The sequence below is a fragment of the Carassius gibelio genome, chromosome A23 (genome assembly GCF_023724105.1).
Source record: "Carassius gibelio isolate Cgi1373 ecotype wild population from Czech Republic chromosome A23, carGib1.2-hapl.c, whole genome shotgun sequence".
NCBI lineage: Eukaryota > Metazoa > Chordata > Actinopteri > Cypriniformes > Cyprinidae > Carassius > Carassius gibelio.
In genome coordinates, this window is record NC_068393.1 from 17666479 (window position 1) to 17688638 (window position 22160).

General features: G+C 41.8%; 1 protein-coding gene across 7 annotated transcripts in view; it reads right to left on the bottom strand.

Annotated features, from left to right (window-relative positions):
* The window catches only part of LOC127944769 (calmodulin-binding transcription activator 1-like), a 355510-nt gene that overhangs the window by 59227 nt on the left and 274123 nt on the right, over window positions 1-22160 (bottom strand). For all 7 annotated transcript variants that reach the window (XM_052541008.1, XM_052541007.1, XM_052541006.1 and 4 more), the window contains one exon: window positions 1662-1733. In XM_052541008.1, the coding sequence (XP_052396968.1) occupies window positions 1662-1733 (72 nt within the window). The remainder of the gene's footprint in view (window positions 1-1661; window positions 1734-22160) is intronic.

Here is a 22160-nt window from a genome sequence, read left to right on the forward strand (position 1 = left end):
GTCCCCGGCTGCCACACCTCAGCTCTGTAATGTAGGATTAGATGAAGAAGGAGAGCCGAGCAATTACATTCGATTAGCACTAAACAAGAGAATGAGACGTGGAGCGATTAAATCAATCAAGTGCAGGACCAGGACAGTCACAGAGGGAGTGTGTGTGTGTGTGTGCTGTGTGTGTGTGAGAGATAATATGCCCTTAACACCTCAAATCTCTAAACAGCCATTCCCTCTCCCAGACAGTCTATTCTGCATGAGTGAAAACTTTTTAGAAGGACCAACGAGGTGCAAAGCATTATGGGTAAGTGGCAATAATAAGACCCCTCAGCAGATCTCTGCCATTATGCAGAGCGAGAAGAGCAGAGCTGCGCAATACCACAAAGACATGCCTGGAAGAATGAGTCACTATCTGAGGGAAAGACTTTTTAGAGGGAAGGAGTGCCAAGATTCCTCATAGACTTCTTTTCTCATTACCTCCTCTCGTCCCCTGTCTTATTACTGAGACTTTTCTCAATATAGAAGATCTGGACTGGATAAAAAGACAGCCACACTTGCAGTCTCTTTGCTCTCTACATGTTCCCCTTCTTTTGCCCCTTCTCTGTGATCACATTCCCTGAAAATGTAGTTTTGTCATTGTTTGAGGCTTGACTGTCCTTGGATTGGGTTATGTGCATTCTTAGCGGCCTTGTAACCTTTATGAATCTGCACTCTGGTACAAGCGTTGCATAAACAGAATTCTGACAAAACCACAAAAAGTCTGGTGCACATTAGCATTTTAGTCTGGCTCAGGACAGAATAGATGCCCACTCACATGTTAATTGATCGCCATGAGTGTGTTTCATATTTACACTTATATTTTATGGTCAAAAGATCAAAACTGATGAGATTTTTATGCAGTATGTATCAGACAGTAAGCAAATGGACACTGGGCGGCCCGTCTGAAGCTGATTCTAATGGGACACAGTGAGGGTGCTGCCAGGCCCCGGAGACAGATATCATACGTATAGGACAAAGTCATGCTGGAACATCCTGCTCTGTCCTGGACACAGAAATTGAGCACCTTAAGCAGCAGTGAAGCAGAACACGAGTCAACTCAACATGGGACAGACTGAGAGTAATATTTCTGTGAGGATGGAAATGTTGCTTCACAAGCTTTCACTTTCCTTTTTTCAAAGCCTGTAGTAAATATGTTGGTGCTGAATCACTAATGTTCTTCCAGTTAAGAACACTTTTGTATCACAGTGAACCCTAGAAAATAAACATCATTTTTAACATTAATTGGTGATTGCAGTCAATGTAATACTTATTCAGATTGTTAAATCAAATTGCTTTCTGATCAGTGTAAAATGCTTTTAGATTGAAAAAGGTAACATAATTTTTGTGTTTCATGATTGATGGTTGTTGCATATGTCCAAAAACCATGGATATCTATTGTCTGTGATCTTTTAAAGCTTCATCTGCATGCATTTCCTCCCTGGACCTCTGCCTGTGATGGGCTGTATTTTCGAGGTTAGCTTTGATCAGTCTCAGGCTCAGACTCCAGCAGGCTGAGAGGTTATGTTTAATCTCCCTGCCTGTCTCCATTAGAGCTGAATTACACCTGAAGGTGTGTTACTTAGGTCCAAACAAAAAGGGGAAAAAGAGGGACAAGTCTCTGACTGTCTTACCTGTAAAAGCCAGTAGCACCTGCGGTGGAAGGTGGGGATGATGGAGGAGTGGACATAACAGCCGTACAGACACTAGGGAAAGAAACACACACACAGACACATAGTTAGTAGAGAACACAATGGCGAAGTCTGAAAACAAAGTTATGGTAGTGGTTACGAGGATCCATCTCTCTGACAGTGTTAAACTTGAATAGAAAATGACTTACTTTAACAGACACTTCAAAAGATCTACTCAACAACAACAAACTAATTTATAATGTATACAAACGAGTCAAAAATATTTGCTGGCATTAGTGGCCCGTACAGGATGATGAGCAACACTCGCCCATGTGGCCAGGGAACAGCCAGGACACTCAAGAGGTCTGCCAGGGTTGGAATGAGTCGTTATTTTGAGAAGACATCTGTGATGCTGTGCTGCTGGGTGCCGGCTTTCACACCAAAACATATTGTTTGCATGCACTCAAGTCAAAGAGCTTGGCTCTTTCTGGAATAAATCAAATATCCATTTCTATGGTTACAAATCCTCTACAATTCACACAGGGAATATTTATTTACCTGCCGAGAATTGGAAAACAAAGCATTCTTTCACACGCACGCACACACACACACACACACACACACACACACATTTGCATGGATGTATGCACACGTGTACACACATGCCTGCAGATACACACACACCATGCACTATGAAATAATGGATTTTTGAAGTTCTAAGGGAGGTTATGGGCACCGTTATAGTGCAATGACAAGCTAATATGGAATACGATAAGAAATGAGTTCATTGTTTGCTGTGCGAGACTAAACCTAAAGGTAAAATTAGAAAGTGTACAATTGAAACTACTGTATAGTTCAATTCAAGGTACAGGTAGTTCTTCTACAGCACTCTTCACAATATCGGTTCAAAAGAGCCTTGACAATTCCTAACATGGTATAGATGAGAGGATGATCAAACCTTGAGAGAAAACAAATCTCTGCAGGAGAAACTCACTCTCCTCTGGTTTTCAAGATTGTTTCTACAAAACCATTTTTTATACATATTTTATATTTAATACTATAGGTTTTTACATCAGTCTAGTACATTCTATGGGTCCATACTAACAAATAATATGGATGTCTATTAACCAGTGTATACTGTTCACAGTGTGACAGTTTTCTATATGCACAGAATCCCTGGATGACTTATGACATTTACCAAAAGGAGCAATATACACAGAGCATACTGCACAGAACAGTGTATCCCTTCAGTTAACCTCCCATGTATTGTGTTATGAATAAACTATAAACAGGTTAATATCAGTCGTAATTTTTTACATATTTTTAATGACTTATCATTTGATCAGATTGCAAAGAGTTAAGATAAATTACCGTTCAAAAGTTTGGGGTCAGGAAAATTATGATCAGGACAACTGTTTTCAACACTGATTATAAGCAAAATTAGCATATGATTTCTGAAGGATCATGTGACACTGATGTCTGGAGAAATGGCTGGTGAAAATACACCTTTGCCATCACAGGCATAAATTACATTTTAGAATATAACATAATACACAACAGTTATTTGTGTTTAGTAAAATTGTAATAATATAAAAAATATTTCTGTTTTATTGTATTTTTTGATTATATAAATCATCACGAGAGACTTCTTTCAAAAACATTAAAACTTCTTACTGACCTCAAACTTTTGAATGGTAGTGTGAATAGCGCATATATTTCAAATACTAACAAAAGGTTAATTTTTGTGATGATAACAGTAAATTGCTGAATTAAACATGCAACGTAGAAATCATGTACTGTAGCCGGTCCAAATACATTATTTACAGTGCATTCATATAGCAGTAAGACAGTATTCCATACAGAACATTCAGCCAAAGTCAGTCTATCTCTTTCTTTCTATCACCAGCAGGAGCATAAAACAAACAAGCGAGTGTGTCTTTTGTGCTAACACAGGTGTCTGGGCAAACAAACACTTTAGTCAGCAGAGCACTGAGTCTCTCACAGGTATTCCTCTGCTAATCCGAGAGGAACAGACAGACAGAGGAGATCTCTGGAAGGCTTTCTGTAGACAAGGGAAGCAATGCCTCTTCATTTCAAAAGTACATCAAACACCACTGCTTTTCTACATAGGTCTTCCATCCAGCTTTGGATCCAAACATACAAGAACACATTTGTCCAGATAATGTCTGTATGTGGATGTCTGCTATATGTACCAGGCGCTATGAGCGTCTGTTCCACAGTATTGACAGTGTGCGCAGTTCCTTATTGTTCATCCCACTGTGCGGACAGGAGAGTGAATAAATTAGCCCCAGGCAGCTTCTGTTTACTCAGTTTAAGAAATACAAAGTGTTCAGCAGGCAAAAACAAGACACCTGGGCCATGTCAGACTGGAGCACCTGTCAGAGCTGATACGAGAATTAATGTAAACCGTCCAAAGGCTACACACATGCAGTCTGCATACTGTCAGAGTTTACACACATACACAACAATATAACTTTGTTACAAAATGTAGCGAGCTGCCTGTTGCCTACATAGGATTCAAAGTGATTCAGAGTGGCATGCAAGACAGAAAGGCTCAACTCTTGAACTGATTTATCTATTTAGCATGTTGCTAAGCTAATGGCGTGACACTAGAAGAAAGAAATACAAATATGTTTAAAACTATTTGTCAGGTGCATTATATTTTTGACACATTTTTGCAATATATATGCCTATATATATTTACTCTTCTTCCCACTGAGTGGACTGGAAAGTAGATAAATTAGCCTCAGACAGCCTTTGTTTATTGGTCTTCTGGTCTCTGAACAGAGCATATATTCAGTTTATAAAATACATTCACATACAAACTAACCAGGAACAGGTAGGCTGACCATTCTGCATCCTCCCAAAACATTTAATATAATACACACAACAAAGAAAATAAGAAAACTGTTAACCCTTTAATGCAGACTAGCTTATCAGTAATTCAAGACAAATATCATTCAGCTTTTTGCTGATTCTTTCTCAAGGCTGCATGGCAATGTGACAAACTGACAATGACAGAAGCCATTATTTGCTGTCTGTGAGCTGTGACAAATGACAGCACATCAAATGGCAAGCAATTAAGGCATAATTACGTTCCCACAATCATGCAGGACTTCTCTCCATTTCTCAATCTGACTTAACTCATCATTTGAAGCAACAGCAAGACTACAAATTACAAACTGTTCTCAGTGCACATCTAAAACAGACCATAGATGAGATTTTGTTATGAAATGGGCCATTTGGGATATAAATTGTAGTGGATAGTCTTTCAAGTGGTCTAAAAATGGTAAAATTGGTTGCTTAATTGGGTGATCATCCCCATGTAGTTTAAACAAAAGCTCAAGCAACCTTCACTGGATCATCTGAGATGAATTGACCAGGTTGGAAAATGGGCATAAACGCTGTGATCAGAATTTTTCTCTGTCCGATAGTAATACGATTATTTTTGTGTAAAACCAGCGTCCATGTGCTCTGCTAGGGCTCAGTAATGGTCAACAGAGGGGATGAACACTTTGGTCAGATTTTTCATGGTCCGACAGTGGAGCTGTGATTAGGACACGCTAATTGTGCAAGTCATCATAGCAGGTGTTATGCCAAGCCATCAATCAAGGCAGCCGGGCAGGTATGAAGGCAAGGTGTCCAACCTACCAAAGATGTGAGACTCTCTCATTAGGCCATAATGATGTGAGAAGGCACACTTAATCAGACCATGGCATCTTAAGTATGGTACCAATTTGTTGTTTTATGATGTGACACTGTGAGTGGTCGTGAAACTACATGCTTACAATGAATCTTATCATGGTAGATGCTGTTTAATGTAATGTGAATCAAAATGAGGCTGTGAGGAACAGACAAACAGTCCATTTAATACATTGTACAGTTTTCAACAGTGCAATCTAAACAAGCCAATACATGTGAATAGGGTAAAACTTTTAACTAATAGAAATCGCAATACTTTCTTGCAATGATGATCAAAGTACATTAAGACAATTGTTTTTGTCTTCTGAAATGTTATGTTTAAATATGAAATTTTAAATAATTTTCATACATTTCCAGAACAGAAATGTGAGAATTTAAAAAATCAGGTTCAAAACGTGTGTTTCATTCTGTTGACATTAGAGTTGAAGTTTTTTTTTTACATTGTGGATTTCAGAAATCTCTTTATATCACTTAATAAACTAGAAAATACTGGCAACATTTTGCCTGTAGTGTCTTGTCTTATTAAACAGACTCAGATTTTATACCTCAAAGCCTCATTTTCATTTGCGTCAAATTAAATATTGTGCGTACCCTGATTGAGGCCTCTGAGGGAAACCAGACACTGCAGAGTATTTGTCTAGTCTGTTATAGCAGCTATACCGAATCCCACGCTAACCTTGATAGAGTTTTGTCTTAGCACTTGCTACACAAGGAATAATTTATCAGACAGTGAATCCAGTTGGGAATACTCAATCATACAATTTGAGAGCGCATTGGGGACAACTTGATGAATTACCTCGTAGAGTGATATAGTGAGCCGAGACCTTGTAGATAATCAAGACAAATCTATTACCAATCACTTGAACATGTACATTTGTCATTCCTTACTCTTCTTTCAGCAATACTGAACAGATCAGGATAACTATGTGCGTACATGACATGCAAACCCTCACAAGCATGTTTTGGTTATTAAATCTTGAGCCATCAGATATACTGCAGAGTCACAATTTCATTACAAAGACAAAAACTAAGTTCAAAGTTCTGTATTATCAATCAGGCATATAGACTTGCCTAAGGGCTGTGGAATGGACACAAATATGTATCCTGTCCTTGCAAGTTTTTCAGCCTCTTTCAGGGGAGAACAAGTCTAATGAACCCAAATGGGTGGTTAAAGCAGTTATCAAGCTGTCACTACGACTCTGACTGCCATAGCCAATCACTACCTATTTCCTTTCCACACTAATAACATTTATGCACCTCTGTGTGCAGAAAGCTTTATATTTTCAGAAAAAATGTTGCTGTCAGGATATTACCTGTTAAGTTCACAGACATTTCCTTTAAACCCCAAAACACAACACGATACAATAAGTAATTGAAATTTTGATTCAGATTTTGTGTTTATAAGGTCATGTCCCATTGACCATTTTGGTGCTTTTAACTTTTAGATGACTTTTTTGGCTTGCTTGGTTAAGGATGCTTGACTGACTGATTGCACAGACACTATTGGAAGAGAGCTGAACTGGATGATGTCATCATTGAATCATCAATGAACTGACTTTAGTTGGAAAAAATGACTCCGTTATTGTCTTATTGCATTATTTACAAACAATTTTCCTGTTTAAAAACAGGAAAATAGTTATAAAAGTTAAAGCAACACTATGTACATTTTGGCGCTCTAGCGGTTAATAAACAGAACTGCACGCATCCCGCAGAAGAACATTCTAACCAGAGCTACTTCTCCAAGTTTATGTCTATGGCGATTTACGCAGGTATGTGTTAATCCGGTGACGAACCGAACAGGCTGCAATAGTCCAAAAATAATCACTTATTGTAACTGTACTGTAGTGATTTGGGATAAGTCAAAAAGGTGGTTTGGTAGAAGAATTTATGATGTACTCGCTCATCATATAAATTTTTGCTCATTTCGAACACAGATAAAGTTTGTAGTGTTGCTTTAAATGTGACGTGACAAATTGTTGTAGCACCTCAGTTCAAGCAGCCACTTGGAGTGCGAGTCTCTTCCACTTTAATAAGTTACAGCACAAAATAAACATGAATGAGCATCAGAAGGTATGTTGAAAGATACAGTATAGCTTACCAAAATGTATCATGTCTTATCATGTCACCAGCCATGTTATCACTCAATCAGTGTTTCAATTGTGGAAAGATGTCAATAAAACAGATTGTGAACAGTATGTCACTTAACGTGGCATTTACCTCAGCTAAGTGCTACTGTTCACAATTTATTAGTTAGCTATAAAACAACACTAAAGAGCAGCTTTTCTATTTATAATGATATATGTGTTTGAATAAATCTGGCATGAAGACAGGTATTTATGAAGATGTGTGCAAATGAGTTTTATGAAAATATGTTCAAATGAGTTGTAAACAGAGATTAACATTTTTATTTGAGTGTAATTGTGATATCTGAAAATAAATAACAGTTGAATATAATAGCTCTGTTGCTAAATTTAAGCTTTAATATTACAGTAATGGGCCAAAGGATGGTTCCCTGTGTAGTTTACAGCATCAGTTAAGAGAGAGTTCTTAAAACCATTTTCCCACCAAGAATTTCCCAAAAACGTCTCAGGTTACGAATGTAACCATGGTTCCCTGAGAGGGAACGAGACACTGCGTCCTCTGAAGGGACACTATGGGGAACACCTCGTCGTGACCCGTGTCTGAAGCATACTTTGAAAAACGCCAATGTGTTGGCCGGCGACAGCCTCTGACGTCGCTACCGGCGCGACTATAAATACGCGCCCGTAGGACCCGTCACTTATCTTCTTCGTGAAGCTTGCGTCCGAAGCATGGCAGGGAGCTAGAGGACGCAGTGTCTCGTTCCCTCTCAGGGAACCATGGTTACATTCGTAACCTGAGACGTTCCCTGTCAAGGGAACTTCGAACTGCGTCCTCTGAAGGGACACTATGGGGAACAGTATACCCACGCCGCCATGCTGAGGGGAGTGCAGGCCAGAATCATGGCAAACACTAAGTACCAACTCTACCATTTCACCGGGAGTCGCCCCTGGGACGGTTCGACGGCTGTCCATGACATTATCCCTTATGGCCAAAGGCCTAAGCTACATACCCAACTTACCTGAAGGGCCTCGGCCCGGGGTAGAGCTGAAGGCTTGGAATCACGAAAGATTCCTTTAAAGGGATACGGCTAAGAACTTAGCACTGTTTATTACCAAGTCTTGCCTGTCACAAAGGAGGGGCTCTCGTGGCACTCTGATAAGAGCAGCTCGTAGATGGAATGGCCCGGGAGCAGAGCAATTGGAGGACGGAACATACAGATGAAGCCTCGGCCACGCCTGCACCATGGCGTCCAGCCCCAATGGAGCTGGATGAGTCAGAGGAAGCCAGAGGGGATAGTGCGACGCTCTCTTGAGCCGCAAAACCGATCCACCCAGGTCTGGCCAATCTCTCTAACTCTACTTCAACACCTTGGTGCGAAGGCGCCATTCCCCGAGCCTCAGCCCCTGCCTCAGCAGGATGTCTGCTCTCACAGTGCGTCTCAAAACAGTATGTAGTACTGGAGCGCTCTGATGAAAAAAAACGAGAATTCAGTCTCCCATGAGAGGAGGACTCCGAGCTCCGAGCAGCATGCTCATAGGCGACCCTTTTAGAAAAGGGGAGCGCTGCTAAACTACCGCGAGAATTGCCCACACAGCCCCCCATGTTAAGGGGCGGTGCTTGAGGTGTATAACAAATACACACTGGTTGGATGAAGCCCAAGGAACCCCGGGGCTAATCATCTTAAGAAAGGGAACGAAGCGGAGCGCGTAACCCTTACCGTACAGGATTTTAGAAAGTGCGCAGAGCCTTGCGTGCACACTTACCACTTACGTGGATTTGAGACAGTGCGCAAAGTGTTCACGTGCACACTGACCACCATGTGGTTTTGAGAAAGTACACAGGCTTAGCGTGTGTACAGAAAAAAGTTACCTGACAACCACTGTATGTGGGAGCTCACCTTCAGAGAGACCTGTGAAGCCTACTATCTGATAACCACAATATGTGGGAGTTCACCAACAGAGAGGCCTAGAGAGGCCTACTACCGGTTACCTGATAACCACCTCAGTGGAAGTTAATATGGAACTCGACTCCAGGGAGGCCTGGTGAGGCCTACTACCTGACAACCACAAACCGTGGGAGCTTGTTTTTTTTTTTTTTTTTTTTAGTGGAAACGCACAGCATGTGGGAGCTAAATCTCCAGGGAGGCCTGGTGAGGCCTACTACCTGACAACCACAGTATGTGGGAGCTCACCATCAGAGAGGCCTGGTGAAGCCTACTATCTGAAAAGACCACAATATGCGGGAGTCCACACAGCCCCTCATGTTGAGGGAAGCGATGCTTGGGGTGTATAACAAATACACACTGGTTGAATGAAGCCCAAGAAACCTCGGGGCTAATCATCTTAAGAAAGGGAACGAAGCGGGGCGCGTAACCCTTACCGTATAGGATTTTAGAAAGTGCGCAGAGCCTTGCGTGCACACTTACCACTTACGTGGATTTGAGACAGTGCGCAAAGTGTTCACGTGCACACTGACCACCATGTGGTTTTGAGACAGTACACAGGCTTAGCGTGTGTACAGAAAGGTTCCTAAGCATCGCAGAGGCGCTGGATCGCACGGGAGAGGCGAGCTCCAACCCTCAAGCGAGGGGAGCATCACCTGAGGCAGTACATACAGAAGGACTCCGTAACTACCACCTCCCCGGATGCGCCAAGCGGCCAGGCGGCCCCTCAGGGTGACCTGGCCGGATATCCATGATATTCCCTGCAGTGCTATGCCAGTTCTGACGATCAGCCAGGCTCCTCGGGAGGGGTGTGGGACGAGCAACCGCAGAGCGCTTGCTTCCCGCACGTGGAACTCGCTCCGCGGTGGGTGTCGCGCCCTGGGGGGGCGAACCCACGCGGCACGGCCGCCTGCCGAAAGCGTGTGATCGTGGCCAGAGCACAAGGCTGGAACTGAGCACTGTAAAAGGAAACTCACAGAGTCTGTTAGAAGACATAACCACCAGCAACATAACACCCATAAGCAGAAAGGGTTACATACTCACCCACCCTCCTGTACTGGAGTCCCGCTTTACGGGGCGTCCCCTTTTGGTCCGGACCGTCAGTAAGGAGGTCACTATGAAAATAGGACCAACCAAAAACATAATAGGTCCAGGATAGGAGACTGTTATGTGAGAAACTTTCCACCTAACCACGATCAGGTGGAGCGCTGGTGGCTACAGGGGAATTAGGCAGGGGAGAAATGAAACAGAATTTAAAAACATCCAAAAGGAAGTGACAAACTCCTAGGTATCGCTCTGATCCAGACGAGAACGCTGCCCCGTCTGAATCACATTCTTCAGACCCTGCTTACCTCTTCGTGACCCGCGATTCCTCTTGCCCCTGCCCTCAGGCGGGGGAGGAGCACGAGCCGCGACACTAGCCTTCTGCGCCCGTCTTCGATCCTCAGATCGAGATGGGCCAGGACCCCTTTGTTGTTCGGGCTCTGCTACTGCGTATGATTTACCATTTAAGCGGGATGTATCCTGGAAGGGCTTAGATGGCAAAGAGGGAGATTTTAGAGAGGATGTTCCCCCACTGAGAGATAGCAAGCCAGCATCTCTTCTACAGGGGGCATCCTCTCATAGCCGTCCTCGTGCATGCCATCGATATCAGCATAACTCGTATGCTGAAACCGATGGATGCAAGAGAAAACGGCCTCTTCCATTCCTTTTCAACTTCTGCATGTAAGTCAGGCAAGAATGGAAGGCTCACCTGGGCTGCGGGCTATGGTCAGAAAAATAACACTCATCGAGTCTATCTCGCGACGTTACCTTTCTGGCACACTTCCATGGCAAGTTTATTTATTTTTATTTTATTTAAAAAAAAAATAAATATTTTTTTTTTTTGCCGCGGCGCGATCCATAACCTCTAACAGCTCCCCTTACGCAGAGCAGGAGAAATGAGCGGCTCAGCCTCAGCTTCTTCACCACTCTCAAATATCTCCTGCTCTTTCTGGTTAGAACCCAGCAGAGCACTAACTTCAGTGTCAGAAAGGGTTAATGACAACGCATCTTCCTCTCGAAGTTCGCTCTCGTTTGCCGCCGGAGAGTGTGAGAGGAAAGTCCCTCTCTAAACTCCTCAGCGAGATCCACCTGCGATCCCCACGAGCTCATTCTCCTCCGTGCCTCGGCAACGGCGGGTCCTGAGCCACGAGATCCAGATGACAAACGAGAGCGGAGCTTTTCCACAGAAAAACGCTCGCAGTGCGCGCAGATTGCCCCCTCAAGGACATCGCGCGCGTGCTCTTTGCCCAAACAAGAGACGCAAAGACTGTGTGTGTCATCAGGTGTCAAATAACGCTGACATGGATGCACACACTGTTTAAACGCCTTGCTAGTGGATGCCATGATAACCATAATAGATCGCTCTTACCCTTCTGGTCGTTTCTCAGATGCACGCTTCAAACAAAACAGTCAATGAAGACGAAGAAGATAAGTGACGGGTCCTACGGGCGCGTATTTATAGTCGCGCCGGTAGCGACGTCAGAGGCTGTCGCCGGCCAACACATTGGCGTTTTTCAAAGTATGCTTCAGACACGGGTCACGACGAGGTGTTCCCCATAGTGTCCCTTCAGAGGACGCAGTTCGAAGTTCCCTTGACAGGGAACAACTTTAACATCTATTTACACCAGTTGTTTTTTCACACAAAAAAGAAAGTTATGGTAATTTGGCTTCTAAAAATACTTTTCATGCTGTAAATGAACAAAAATAGTTTATACACAGACCCAGAAAGGGGGAATTAATTACTCAAACTAGACAAGTGAAAATATCACAAAAACAACAACACAGAGGAAATATTGTACAACTAAGACTACCCAATATCACTGCACGCAGGGAGAGAGAGAGAGAGAGAAAGAGATAAGGAGGAGGAATAGCATGTGTATTACCCACACTCATGCCTGTGACAGTACAACAAATGTGTGTGTGTGTGTGTGTGTGTGTGAGGGTGCATGTGTCTCAGGCAGAAGACAGTGTCTGTTGATGTTAATGCTAGGCCCCTGGGCTCAGGGCCAAAGGCATTAAGTGGAATCGAATTCCACAAAACTAGCTTTAATCAGCAGGTTTTAAAGGTTAGAATTACCCTTTCTCCTCCAGCCTGCCTGCCAAGGTTAAAGCCCTGCCTGAGCAGGCTGAGGTAATGGGATGGTGGGGTGGCAAATGCCTCATGTTCCTCTGCTCCTCTACACACTAAAACCCCGGCATACTCTCACACATGATGAGCATCTGTGGAATACCAAACAAACCATTGCTCTCGGCTCATCAAGGACAATGGCGAATGACTGAAGTTTGTGTATATGCGGTGTGGTTTATGGTTAAACAGTGTGAACAGAAAGAGACTGTGAGATTTAAAATCAACAGAGGAGAAGATTTTTAAATGACAGTGATCTATTCAATTTAAAACTTTAGTTCTCTAGGTGACTGCAAGGTTGAGCAATCTAAACCCTAACTACCACCACTGTGTCTATGACTAAGACACTTTACTCCAGGTTAACCCAAGGGAACTGACTACTTACCTACTTGTGAGTAAGACTGGCAGAGAAAGACAGTGAGTGTTGATTGCTAATCTATTACATCATTAGCAGACAGAAGGTGTAGGTGGTATCCAGACAAGACGAACATACGCTGTCTAAAAGTGCTTTTACACATCTGAAACCTATCAGCCTTCAGGCTGAGCAGGCTCAGAGCGTATAGAGCCATCATTACTAAGAGTCTCTTCGTGTCACAATGTAAGGGTACCGTAATAGCCCATTACTTCCTACTGTTTGACAAAGTGACTTCGGGCCTGAAGCCTGGACAGAATTCTGTGGACAGAATCATGATTCACAAAGAGAACCATTTTTCCCCGTTGTTCTTCTGCTCTGTGTCTTCCCCTATCAGGTTGAAACTAAAATAAATGGCATATTTCTCTCTGTCAGAGAGGGCTGGTGATGCATGAGTTGCTAACACAAAGAACGCAGGCCTTTGGGACTCCACAGAGTTCGGTTATTTGCGTCAACGAAGGATGGTAGATGAATTTCAAAGAGTGAGACCAAATTGAGGAGAGGCTCTTGACATGCTGGAGTCAAACGGATAGAAAGCTGAAACGAGAGATTAGCTGCCTGTAGGGAAGGATTGTTGGTGTCTAATATAACAATTACAGAAACTTTCCTCAAAGCTTTGAAGAGAGTTTATCTCTTAAATTTGAAGAGAAAAAAGTTTTGGCGCGCCGTTCCTTGTCAAAAATATCACAAGTATTGAGAGATAATTCCCCTTCAACATACTGAAAAACTTTGAAGTATGGGGGAACTGTCTCTCCTCATTTTCCATTCACATCCTCACCCTGTCTGAGATCCCATTCTCTCCTCTACCTCCTCCTGATCCCTGCCCGTGGTGGGCCGAACCCTACCGGCATGCTGAATAATAAATCTGTGCCTCCATCAGGCATAGCATCCCAAAATTCATGAGATTCTGAGTTTCATAACGGAAGCTAAAAGAAAGGCAAAAAGACGGTCAGTTCCTTTTGTTGGGGTCAAAGGTCAGGGGTCATCTGAAAACAGCTGATGTTTTTCAGCATGCTTAAATTTCTGGAACTATCAACATTCAAGTTCAGAGAGTGCAAGTGATTCGTAAACACAATTCGGTAATATTAGACTTCTGAATGTGAATCAGAGGCTGGTTTGCATGAATAGCATTACAGAACATGTGGCACTTTGTTTTATTTCCATTTGTGCTAAATATTTATGCACAAAGCTTTGCTCCCTGGGGAAACAGTTCTCATGCTTTTTGAACAGCTTCAAATGCTCACAACAAACTCTGAGCAGACAAACACAATGACTCGACTGTGTCAAAATATGGAAAGTGGCTTAAACCGTTTAACACAACGCTACAACAATCTTTAGAATACTAAAGGAAATATTTTAGCAGTTGTTTTTTTCCCCCATGCAATAAATGTGAATGGAAATGAAAAGTATGAAAAAACACAATAAAAGGACCATAAACATGGATCATGTCTTCTGTGTTATATTTCAAATCTTCCAAAATAATAAGCTGATAAAATATAAGCTGTTATTTGTACCAAATACAAAATGCCAGATTTAACGGGGAAATTTGAATTTGGAATACGGCACATGAGTCGTATGGACTGTAATGGCACTTGTTATTTTTGATGCCTCTCAACATCTGTACCTCATTCACTTTTGCTGTATGGAAAAGAGAAAATAGTGGAAATTGTGAAAAGAAAGTACCAGTAATATGTGTACATGATGACAGAATTTTCATTTTTCTGTGGACTATTCCAGCCATTTCCACAGCATTTGCTGAGAATCTGTAGCTCCACATAATTGTGTTAGCAGTGATTAGAACACAGTTATAGATCTTCCAGCTTGATGTACAGTATATGCTCTTTTCATTTCTGCCAGCTCCCACACAAACAGAAAGCCCGCTCACAGAGACTGTTAATCATAAAGAGTCTCTTCAAAAAAGAGAGAAAAGAGAGAGACAGTCAGCGAGACATCAGAGGAGAGCCAAGAGACTACTTGATTACCAGTGAAACCAGAAATCAGACCCTGGGATGGAGGAGAAAAGGAGGGGAGAAAGAGAACAGGAGGTACAGTGAGAGGGAGAGAGAGAGAGCATGAATGCTAACCAGCACCCAAACACAGAGCAAAGGCTTTATCCTTCACAGGCAGAGGAACACCAATCGCAAATGCATTTTCTCAAGCCCAGGTCCAGAGAGAGAGATAAAAAAAAGCAATTTGTATTCCATTCCTCTTCAGCGTCGCTTGCCCTGTTCCTCTGCCTGCATATTTGTAAACACGGCTTCGTTAGAGCAGCTTAATCTTCCTTGTGCAAACACAGGCTGGAGGTGGTGGAGGTGTGATGGGATGGGGAGGTTGGGGCGAAGGGGTCAAGTGAGGTCAGTACAGGCCAAACCGGATGCTCCTCTAAACACATACATGCTTTCTGACATTAAATTTGTTATGTTTGTATTATAAAGATTAGACAACAAATAAACAGCCTTGGGACCGTATGTTTTATGTACTTTTGATTATATAAAATTATACCAATATATGCATACATAAATACAATTGTGTATGTAAAATGTTATAATGCCAACACATATGTATATTTTAAACATGTAAACAAAAAGTCATATCACACTTGCTCTGAGCTCCAATGGGCCAGAGAGGAGCCACTCTATTTTGGAGCATGGTGGAAAGTCAGGATCCAGATGGCTTGGAACAGTTTGGGACAGCTTGATATTATCACAGAGTGACAGACAGAGCGATCAGTCCAACATTAACTAGCAGCACAGATACAGGCCTGACGAACCCGAGCAACATGTCCACATTTACTCCCAAACCACAAGCCAAATTAACACTGAAGCAGCTCAAGAACAAAAAGGTGAATGAACCTGATTTCAATCCAAATAAGAAACTGTGCAATTAATCAAAAAATGTGGTGCATAAGCTGCAAAAGACAGGCCTACAAAATTTAATAATGTGGTGACTAAATCTTAAATGTTAACAGATTTTTTATTTTTTTTTATAAAATGAAAATAATCCTAATAATGACAATATAATATAAAAATGACATTTTAATTTCTATATATAAAAATACATTTAATTTAATCTCTCTCTCTCTCTCTGTCTCTCTCTCTCTCTCTTAATTTAACTAAATTACCCCTAGACTACTACTAAAGTGTACCAAAATACATGCTTTGTCAGAACTAGAACATGCTACTCCCAAATGATCACTTACTGTAGAACTGCATGGGGAGGGAAATATAAAACATTCCACAGACTGAACTTCACTTTTTATTCATATAAAAGAAAACATAAGAGACTTGAAGTGTTTGTGGTCTTGTGCTGAAAACATACACACACACACACACACACGGACAGTGGAGCTCAGATACAAGGAGACTGTGTTATGAGAGAGAGAGGGGGAGACAAAGAGACAAAAACTAAAGGAGCTAGAGCAAGATAGAAGGCAAGGAGAATGAGAAGTGACACATCATTTCTGAGGCCCATGTCTGGCTGACTTATTATGAGATGTTTTGTGAGCTGGCTTGGTGGTGCATCTGTCTGGACCAGAGCCTGTTCCTTCTCTCGCAGTCTCACAGAGACTGATGACTGGTACCTGTGTTTATCTGCCCTGGGCTGCAGCCCCCTCTGTCTTCCCAACTATACAATCTCTGTCTTACTAGAGTCTCTGTCTTACTTGCAATCATGGCTACCCTCTTCTCATGACATACTCCAGCCTGGCCATATGCCCGCAACCTTCTCTAATATAAAGGAAAATATTTTTCAGACGTTAACATAATAAAATAACACTTGCCTTCATCTGTACTGAAAACAAATATCCTATAGAACATCCTTGTATAAACAATAAAAAGGACCCATAGCATCCATATTTTAGTCTGTACGTGTGGACAAAAATACTGGCATTCGACAGACAGGCAGCAGAGGTACAGAGAAAAGGTGGAGTGGAGTGGGTGAGTTATGTGACATTCAGTATCTCTGGAGCTCAATCCCCTCAACAGTTTACTTTCCCCAATTACAGATATGGGCCGCCCCATTTTATCCTTGCTCATGAGTGATATGATGACTCTGTCCTTCAGTGCGCTTCCCACATTTCAGATGATCTAATGTGACAGAGAGCAGGTGTTAGTTATCAGAGCTTTGCTTTGCTGGAAAATGGCAGGTTTTATTTGTGACTGGTACCACGCTGAATGTCTGTGGCACTTGTGCTGTCTCAAGGTTAGGAATGCTCGCTTGGAGAATGAATGTGGACGCTAATGCCTTTTCCACAAGCTTTATTCTTGTTTCCTCTCTCCTGAAGTGGTTCAAGACTGCTGCTTGATTTATACGCCACACGCACCATTAATCCTGCAACCATGCATGGCTCTGCTAAATAATTGATCTGGGTGCTTCTGTTACTAAATCTGTCAAAACAATGACGACCCCACCAATTGCTGGCCCCCACTAATGGCTAATGGTCTGCTAAAAGTCAAAGCAAAACAAATACTATAATACAAACAAAAACACTCATACCCAATGACAAGGAAGGCTGGAGCAGCTTGCATTAGAAATTAATGAGTGTGTCTGTTACTCTTCCTGACCACAAGAGGGAGTCCAGCTATGATCTATCCTGGCAAAATGTATGTGTGTACCCTCAAGGTGAGAGTGAAACTCCTGCAAATCAAAAGAATGTGTTGTAATGACATCAAGGAAATCAGAAAGAAATCCTGCTTCCTAAGCAATTCTCTTTTGAGACCAGATTTCAACCACTTTAGATGCAAAGATTGACAAAGGCCCTAGACTGTTGTTTACATTGACTGTGATATTCACATTTAATCTTGACAAATATATCATAATGACATAGTTTATCAACAGAAGGATTTAGGACTCTAGTTCTAAAAAAAACTTTTAAAGTGACGGTAATTTTTTTATATCTGTCAGGAGTGCAAAATCAATATGTAAAATCAAACGATAGTTATTGAAATTTTGAGACTTGCTTCCGCTCTGGTTTATTTGTGATCTCCGGCTTTGCTAAACAACATCCAATGCAGTTTTATGTACAAAAGTGTGCAAACTTGGATAAATACTATTTGCACGTTTACATCATATTTCTTTAGATTGAATCATTATTTCTATTAATTTCTAGCAATGCACCGATACCACATTTTTCAAAACAAGTCCAATATCGATAACTTTCAGTTTTGGTACTCGTCGATACCAATACTAATACCAATACCAATACCAGTACCTGTATTTTCACAGCATTTGTAAATTTTTTTTTAAAAATATTGGGTACAGAAACAAAATAATAATAATAATATGAATCATGTTGGTTGGCTTCATTTAGCAAACAGGCAGTTCCCTCAGTTATTTCCACACTTAATTTACCTGATAAAATGTATTTTATAAGATTTTGTTACTTTCACTGTTTTAATGACACATTAATTCTAATGGCGCATTAGAGCTGCTCCATTGCAGCAGCTCAATACTGTAATCACAAGATGATTTCCTAAGAGAATGCAGGAAACCACTCATTATACATTATCTGAGTGCACGTGTACTATTTTGGTGATGTAATTTACTTCACCCACACTGTACGAGGACCCTCATGTACAAGTAAAGAACGAAGTATACTTTGGCTTTTAAAAGCAAGCTAAACAATGAGCAGCATGCACACATTTTGGTTCAGAATTAGAGAGACACATAGTCTAGCAAATTTATAACTAGTAAGTTGTGCATTGTTTTACTTAACTGCTTTTGAGATATCTGACTGAACTACAAACTTTCAAGTGATGTCTATATTCACTCGATAAGCTTGCGCATCTGTGCCACCGCGCGCTCAATCCACTAAGCACGCTCTGCTTATCAGCTCATGCACCTTCGCTACACAGACGTGTTTATTGAATTTTTGCATTATATTAATTACTTACATGTACTTCATAGACATCCTTAATCTTTAATAACTCCATTCTACTCTCTGTTGTTCTGTTGTCGGTGTTTCTTTTTTTGGACACAGCTCTATTCACATGCTGTGTAGCATCGGCTTTTAGTATCGGGCATTTTTATGAGTACGAGTACAAGAGTGCAGTATCTATGCATCTCTATTAATTTTACACCAAATTATGCAATTATTTGGAATGCTGAATAAAATGTCTGAACTAATTAAAAGATACCAATGAAAAAGGTAAAACACAAAACAATCTCTGTAATGCCACAGTCTCTGTGAACAGCAAAAACTATTCAAGGGACAGAACACAACTTTTTTTGCCAATCAAAAATAATGACAAAACTTCATTTGCATTCTTTATATTATGGTTATATTATTGTCTAAATTCACTTGTAGTATATAAATGAAGTATTAATTTTATTTTTAAAATATATTGATAACTTTGTTTTTAACATAGTAAGTAGTATAGACATGATTTTATTGGTTATTAGTCTAATCAATGGTCATATGAGTACTGGCCAGAACACAAGATCAAGTTACAGTATATTGCATCTAAATAAGAGAGAACAAAGCTAGAGATACTGAAACACAGTTTCTTTATCAACACAGCTAGCAAAACATTTTCCATATCCATCCTCTCTAAGCTGGCCTGATGTTGGCAGTCATAGGCCTCCAGAGGCTGTAAATAATGTCCCATGTGCTGTATGGAGCAATACACACACATCACCCACAGCCATCCTGTGCCAATTTACTGTTTTTGTGTCTCAGGGAGCTGGAGCCACTGCCTGGAAATTATCTGTATGCGTGGCCATTCCAGCCCATTTACATGCAGTGCCTTCTGGACAGAGATGAGCTTCTGCTTCTCTCTCTGCCTGTCTAGTGGGGAGAATGGGGCAAGATGACCCTGGCTGTGACTGCATCCACAGAGACGGGGGCTTCTGCTAATGACCTCTGAGCAGGTCATCGAAATCAGACGGCAGATACGATCTGACGCCGAGAGCTGCATCAAAGAACAAAATGTACCACTCTAACATCTCTGGCATGAAATGACTCATCTCGCCTGATGTAATAATTAAACAACTGTCGGCTTCTGACTAATTACCATTTTGTCCCATTTGCGGTAGATCCAGCCAGGGAAGGTAGAGTCACATTATTGCAGAATAAATCCAGAAGCCTGGAATGGCTGCAACAGGAAGTGTCCTACGAGGAGTTTGGTTTTATACTAGCAACATGACGTAGCTGATTAATTAACAAGGTGAAGTGGATATCGCTTTGTGGTGTTTTCTAATGAGTCTCCAAACACAGATGAAGAACTAAAAGCAGGAGGAGTGTGAGTATACGGATGGGAGTGTGAGTGGAGGGAAGAATGCGAGACAAAGAGAGAGAGATCGTTTTCCCATCAGTGTAATGCGCTGTTCCATATCAGTCCCAGCGGGATAGAGTGCTCCGCCGTCATTAGCATCCACCCACCACTGAATCTAATTAGCCGTCCTTTTGCTCTGACACACACACACACACACACATATATATACACAAACACATGTGCCTGATCAGTAGATAGGCTGTCGCGAGTGCCAGGGACCCTTCGGTTTCATGCTGCTGTTAGTGAGTGACAGTATGATGAGAACAGCTTGAATGGTCCTTTCCTGCTGATTCCGTTCGGCCCCGCTGCGCCCCCTCTAGCTCATTACTTTGGCAAGTTTGTTTAGATATATGACCGTGACAGTCACAATGACTTCAGGGGCCACTGAGAAGCATGTGTGCATGTCAATCTCAGAGTCCATCCAAAAAGCACCTCTCTCGGCTGATGGGAGCCTCTTTACACTTTTCTAATGCTACGCAGGGGGCCTATTTCACAGTGGAGTCTGTCCTAGCAAATGTCGGCCTAAAATGCAACTCATGGCGAAATGACCATCTCCTGCATGATACTTCTGCAGCTCTGCTCTGTTTGTGCCATTTGCCCTCTGTAAAGTCTAATTGAAGTGCTAGATTTATGTAGGCAGTTGAAGGTCTAGGGGGAGTGCAGTGAGAGCAGACTTTACCAAGACGGCATGTAAATGAAATTGCAAGCCCAGCAGAATAGCAAATAGAACACAACAGATGGAGCCCGCCAAAACAAAACAAAACAAAACAAAACAAAACAAAACAAAACAAAACAAAACAATGTGAAGTGAAGTGAAGTGAAGAAAAAATTTGATTTTTCAAGAAAATATTTGACTACAAATAGGGGATTTCACCAGTGTGTTTTATGTTAAAAGAAAAAACAATGATCAATCAGACCTTGTTTGAGAGTGATGTAATAGAGTTTTGTTATTTATTTATTCTTTTGTGACTAGAGAGGTGGGGCCGAGAGCCGTGGGGAACAGAGCGAGGGTAACACCTGCTGCCAGAGATCCCTCGCCGCTGTGGTGAATCGGTGCCAATCGAGCATGGGCAATGGGCTGGAGTGAGCGGCGAAGGACTGCCGGGCTGTCCACCGAGGGCTTTCCAGTGCCGCCGCCAGGCATTGCGAAAGAGTCCACTCAGCTGGTGGAGGGCCGAGCAGCAGTGTGTCTGGGAACTGGAACAATAATTATTTTTCTTTTTTTCCTCTCTCGCCGCTCTGTCTCTCCTCATCCTTCTGTCTCCTTTTCTCTCTCCTTGACTCTGTCCTTACCCCGAGCTACGCTGTGGCTTCTGTGATTGGCTCATTCGGAGGGGGGGAAGTAGAACGCAATCTTGTGGATACCCCTCGGCCTGCGAGGGGCAATGGGTATGTGACGAGAGGGGCAGGGGGTGTGAAATGGGAACAGAGTGAGGTCGGTGGAGTAAATGCTAATGTGTGACACCTGTGCCACTCATCAGTCTCGAGTCCCATAGAGGAGCTCTGGAAGGATAAAAGGAGGAGTGACGAAAGTGCAAGATGAGAGAGGACCAGGCCTGGATTTTATTTTGTGTTTTGGTTCGTAGTCTTCTTCTTCCCAAACTATGAAGTTTGTTACATCTTTATTCTTTAGAATAATATAAGCTGATGAAAAATTCTGATGCTCTTGCAAAAGAAAGAATGAATCGCAAAAAAGCTTAGCAGAATTGTAGTGTCAGTAAATTCTACAAATCCCCCGGGCCTTTTGCTTGTTTGTTTATTAAATATTTGGATATGTTTTATTTTGCTTTCAGCTACTAATTAGAATGTATTCAGGGTCAGAAATGAATAAGCTATAATGTGCTTTGGTGAGCAAATAAAATTTAAACTGGCCAGTAGCCGATAATTTTATAAGGAGCTGCAA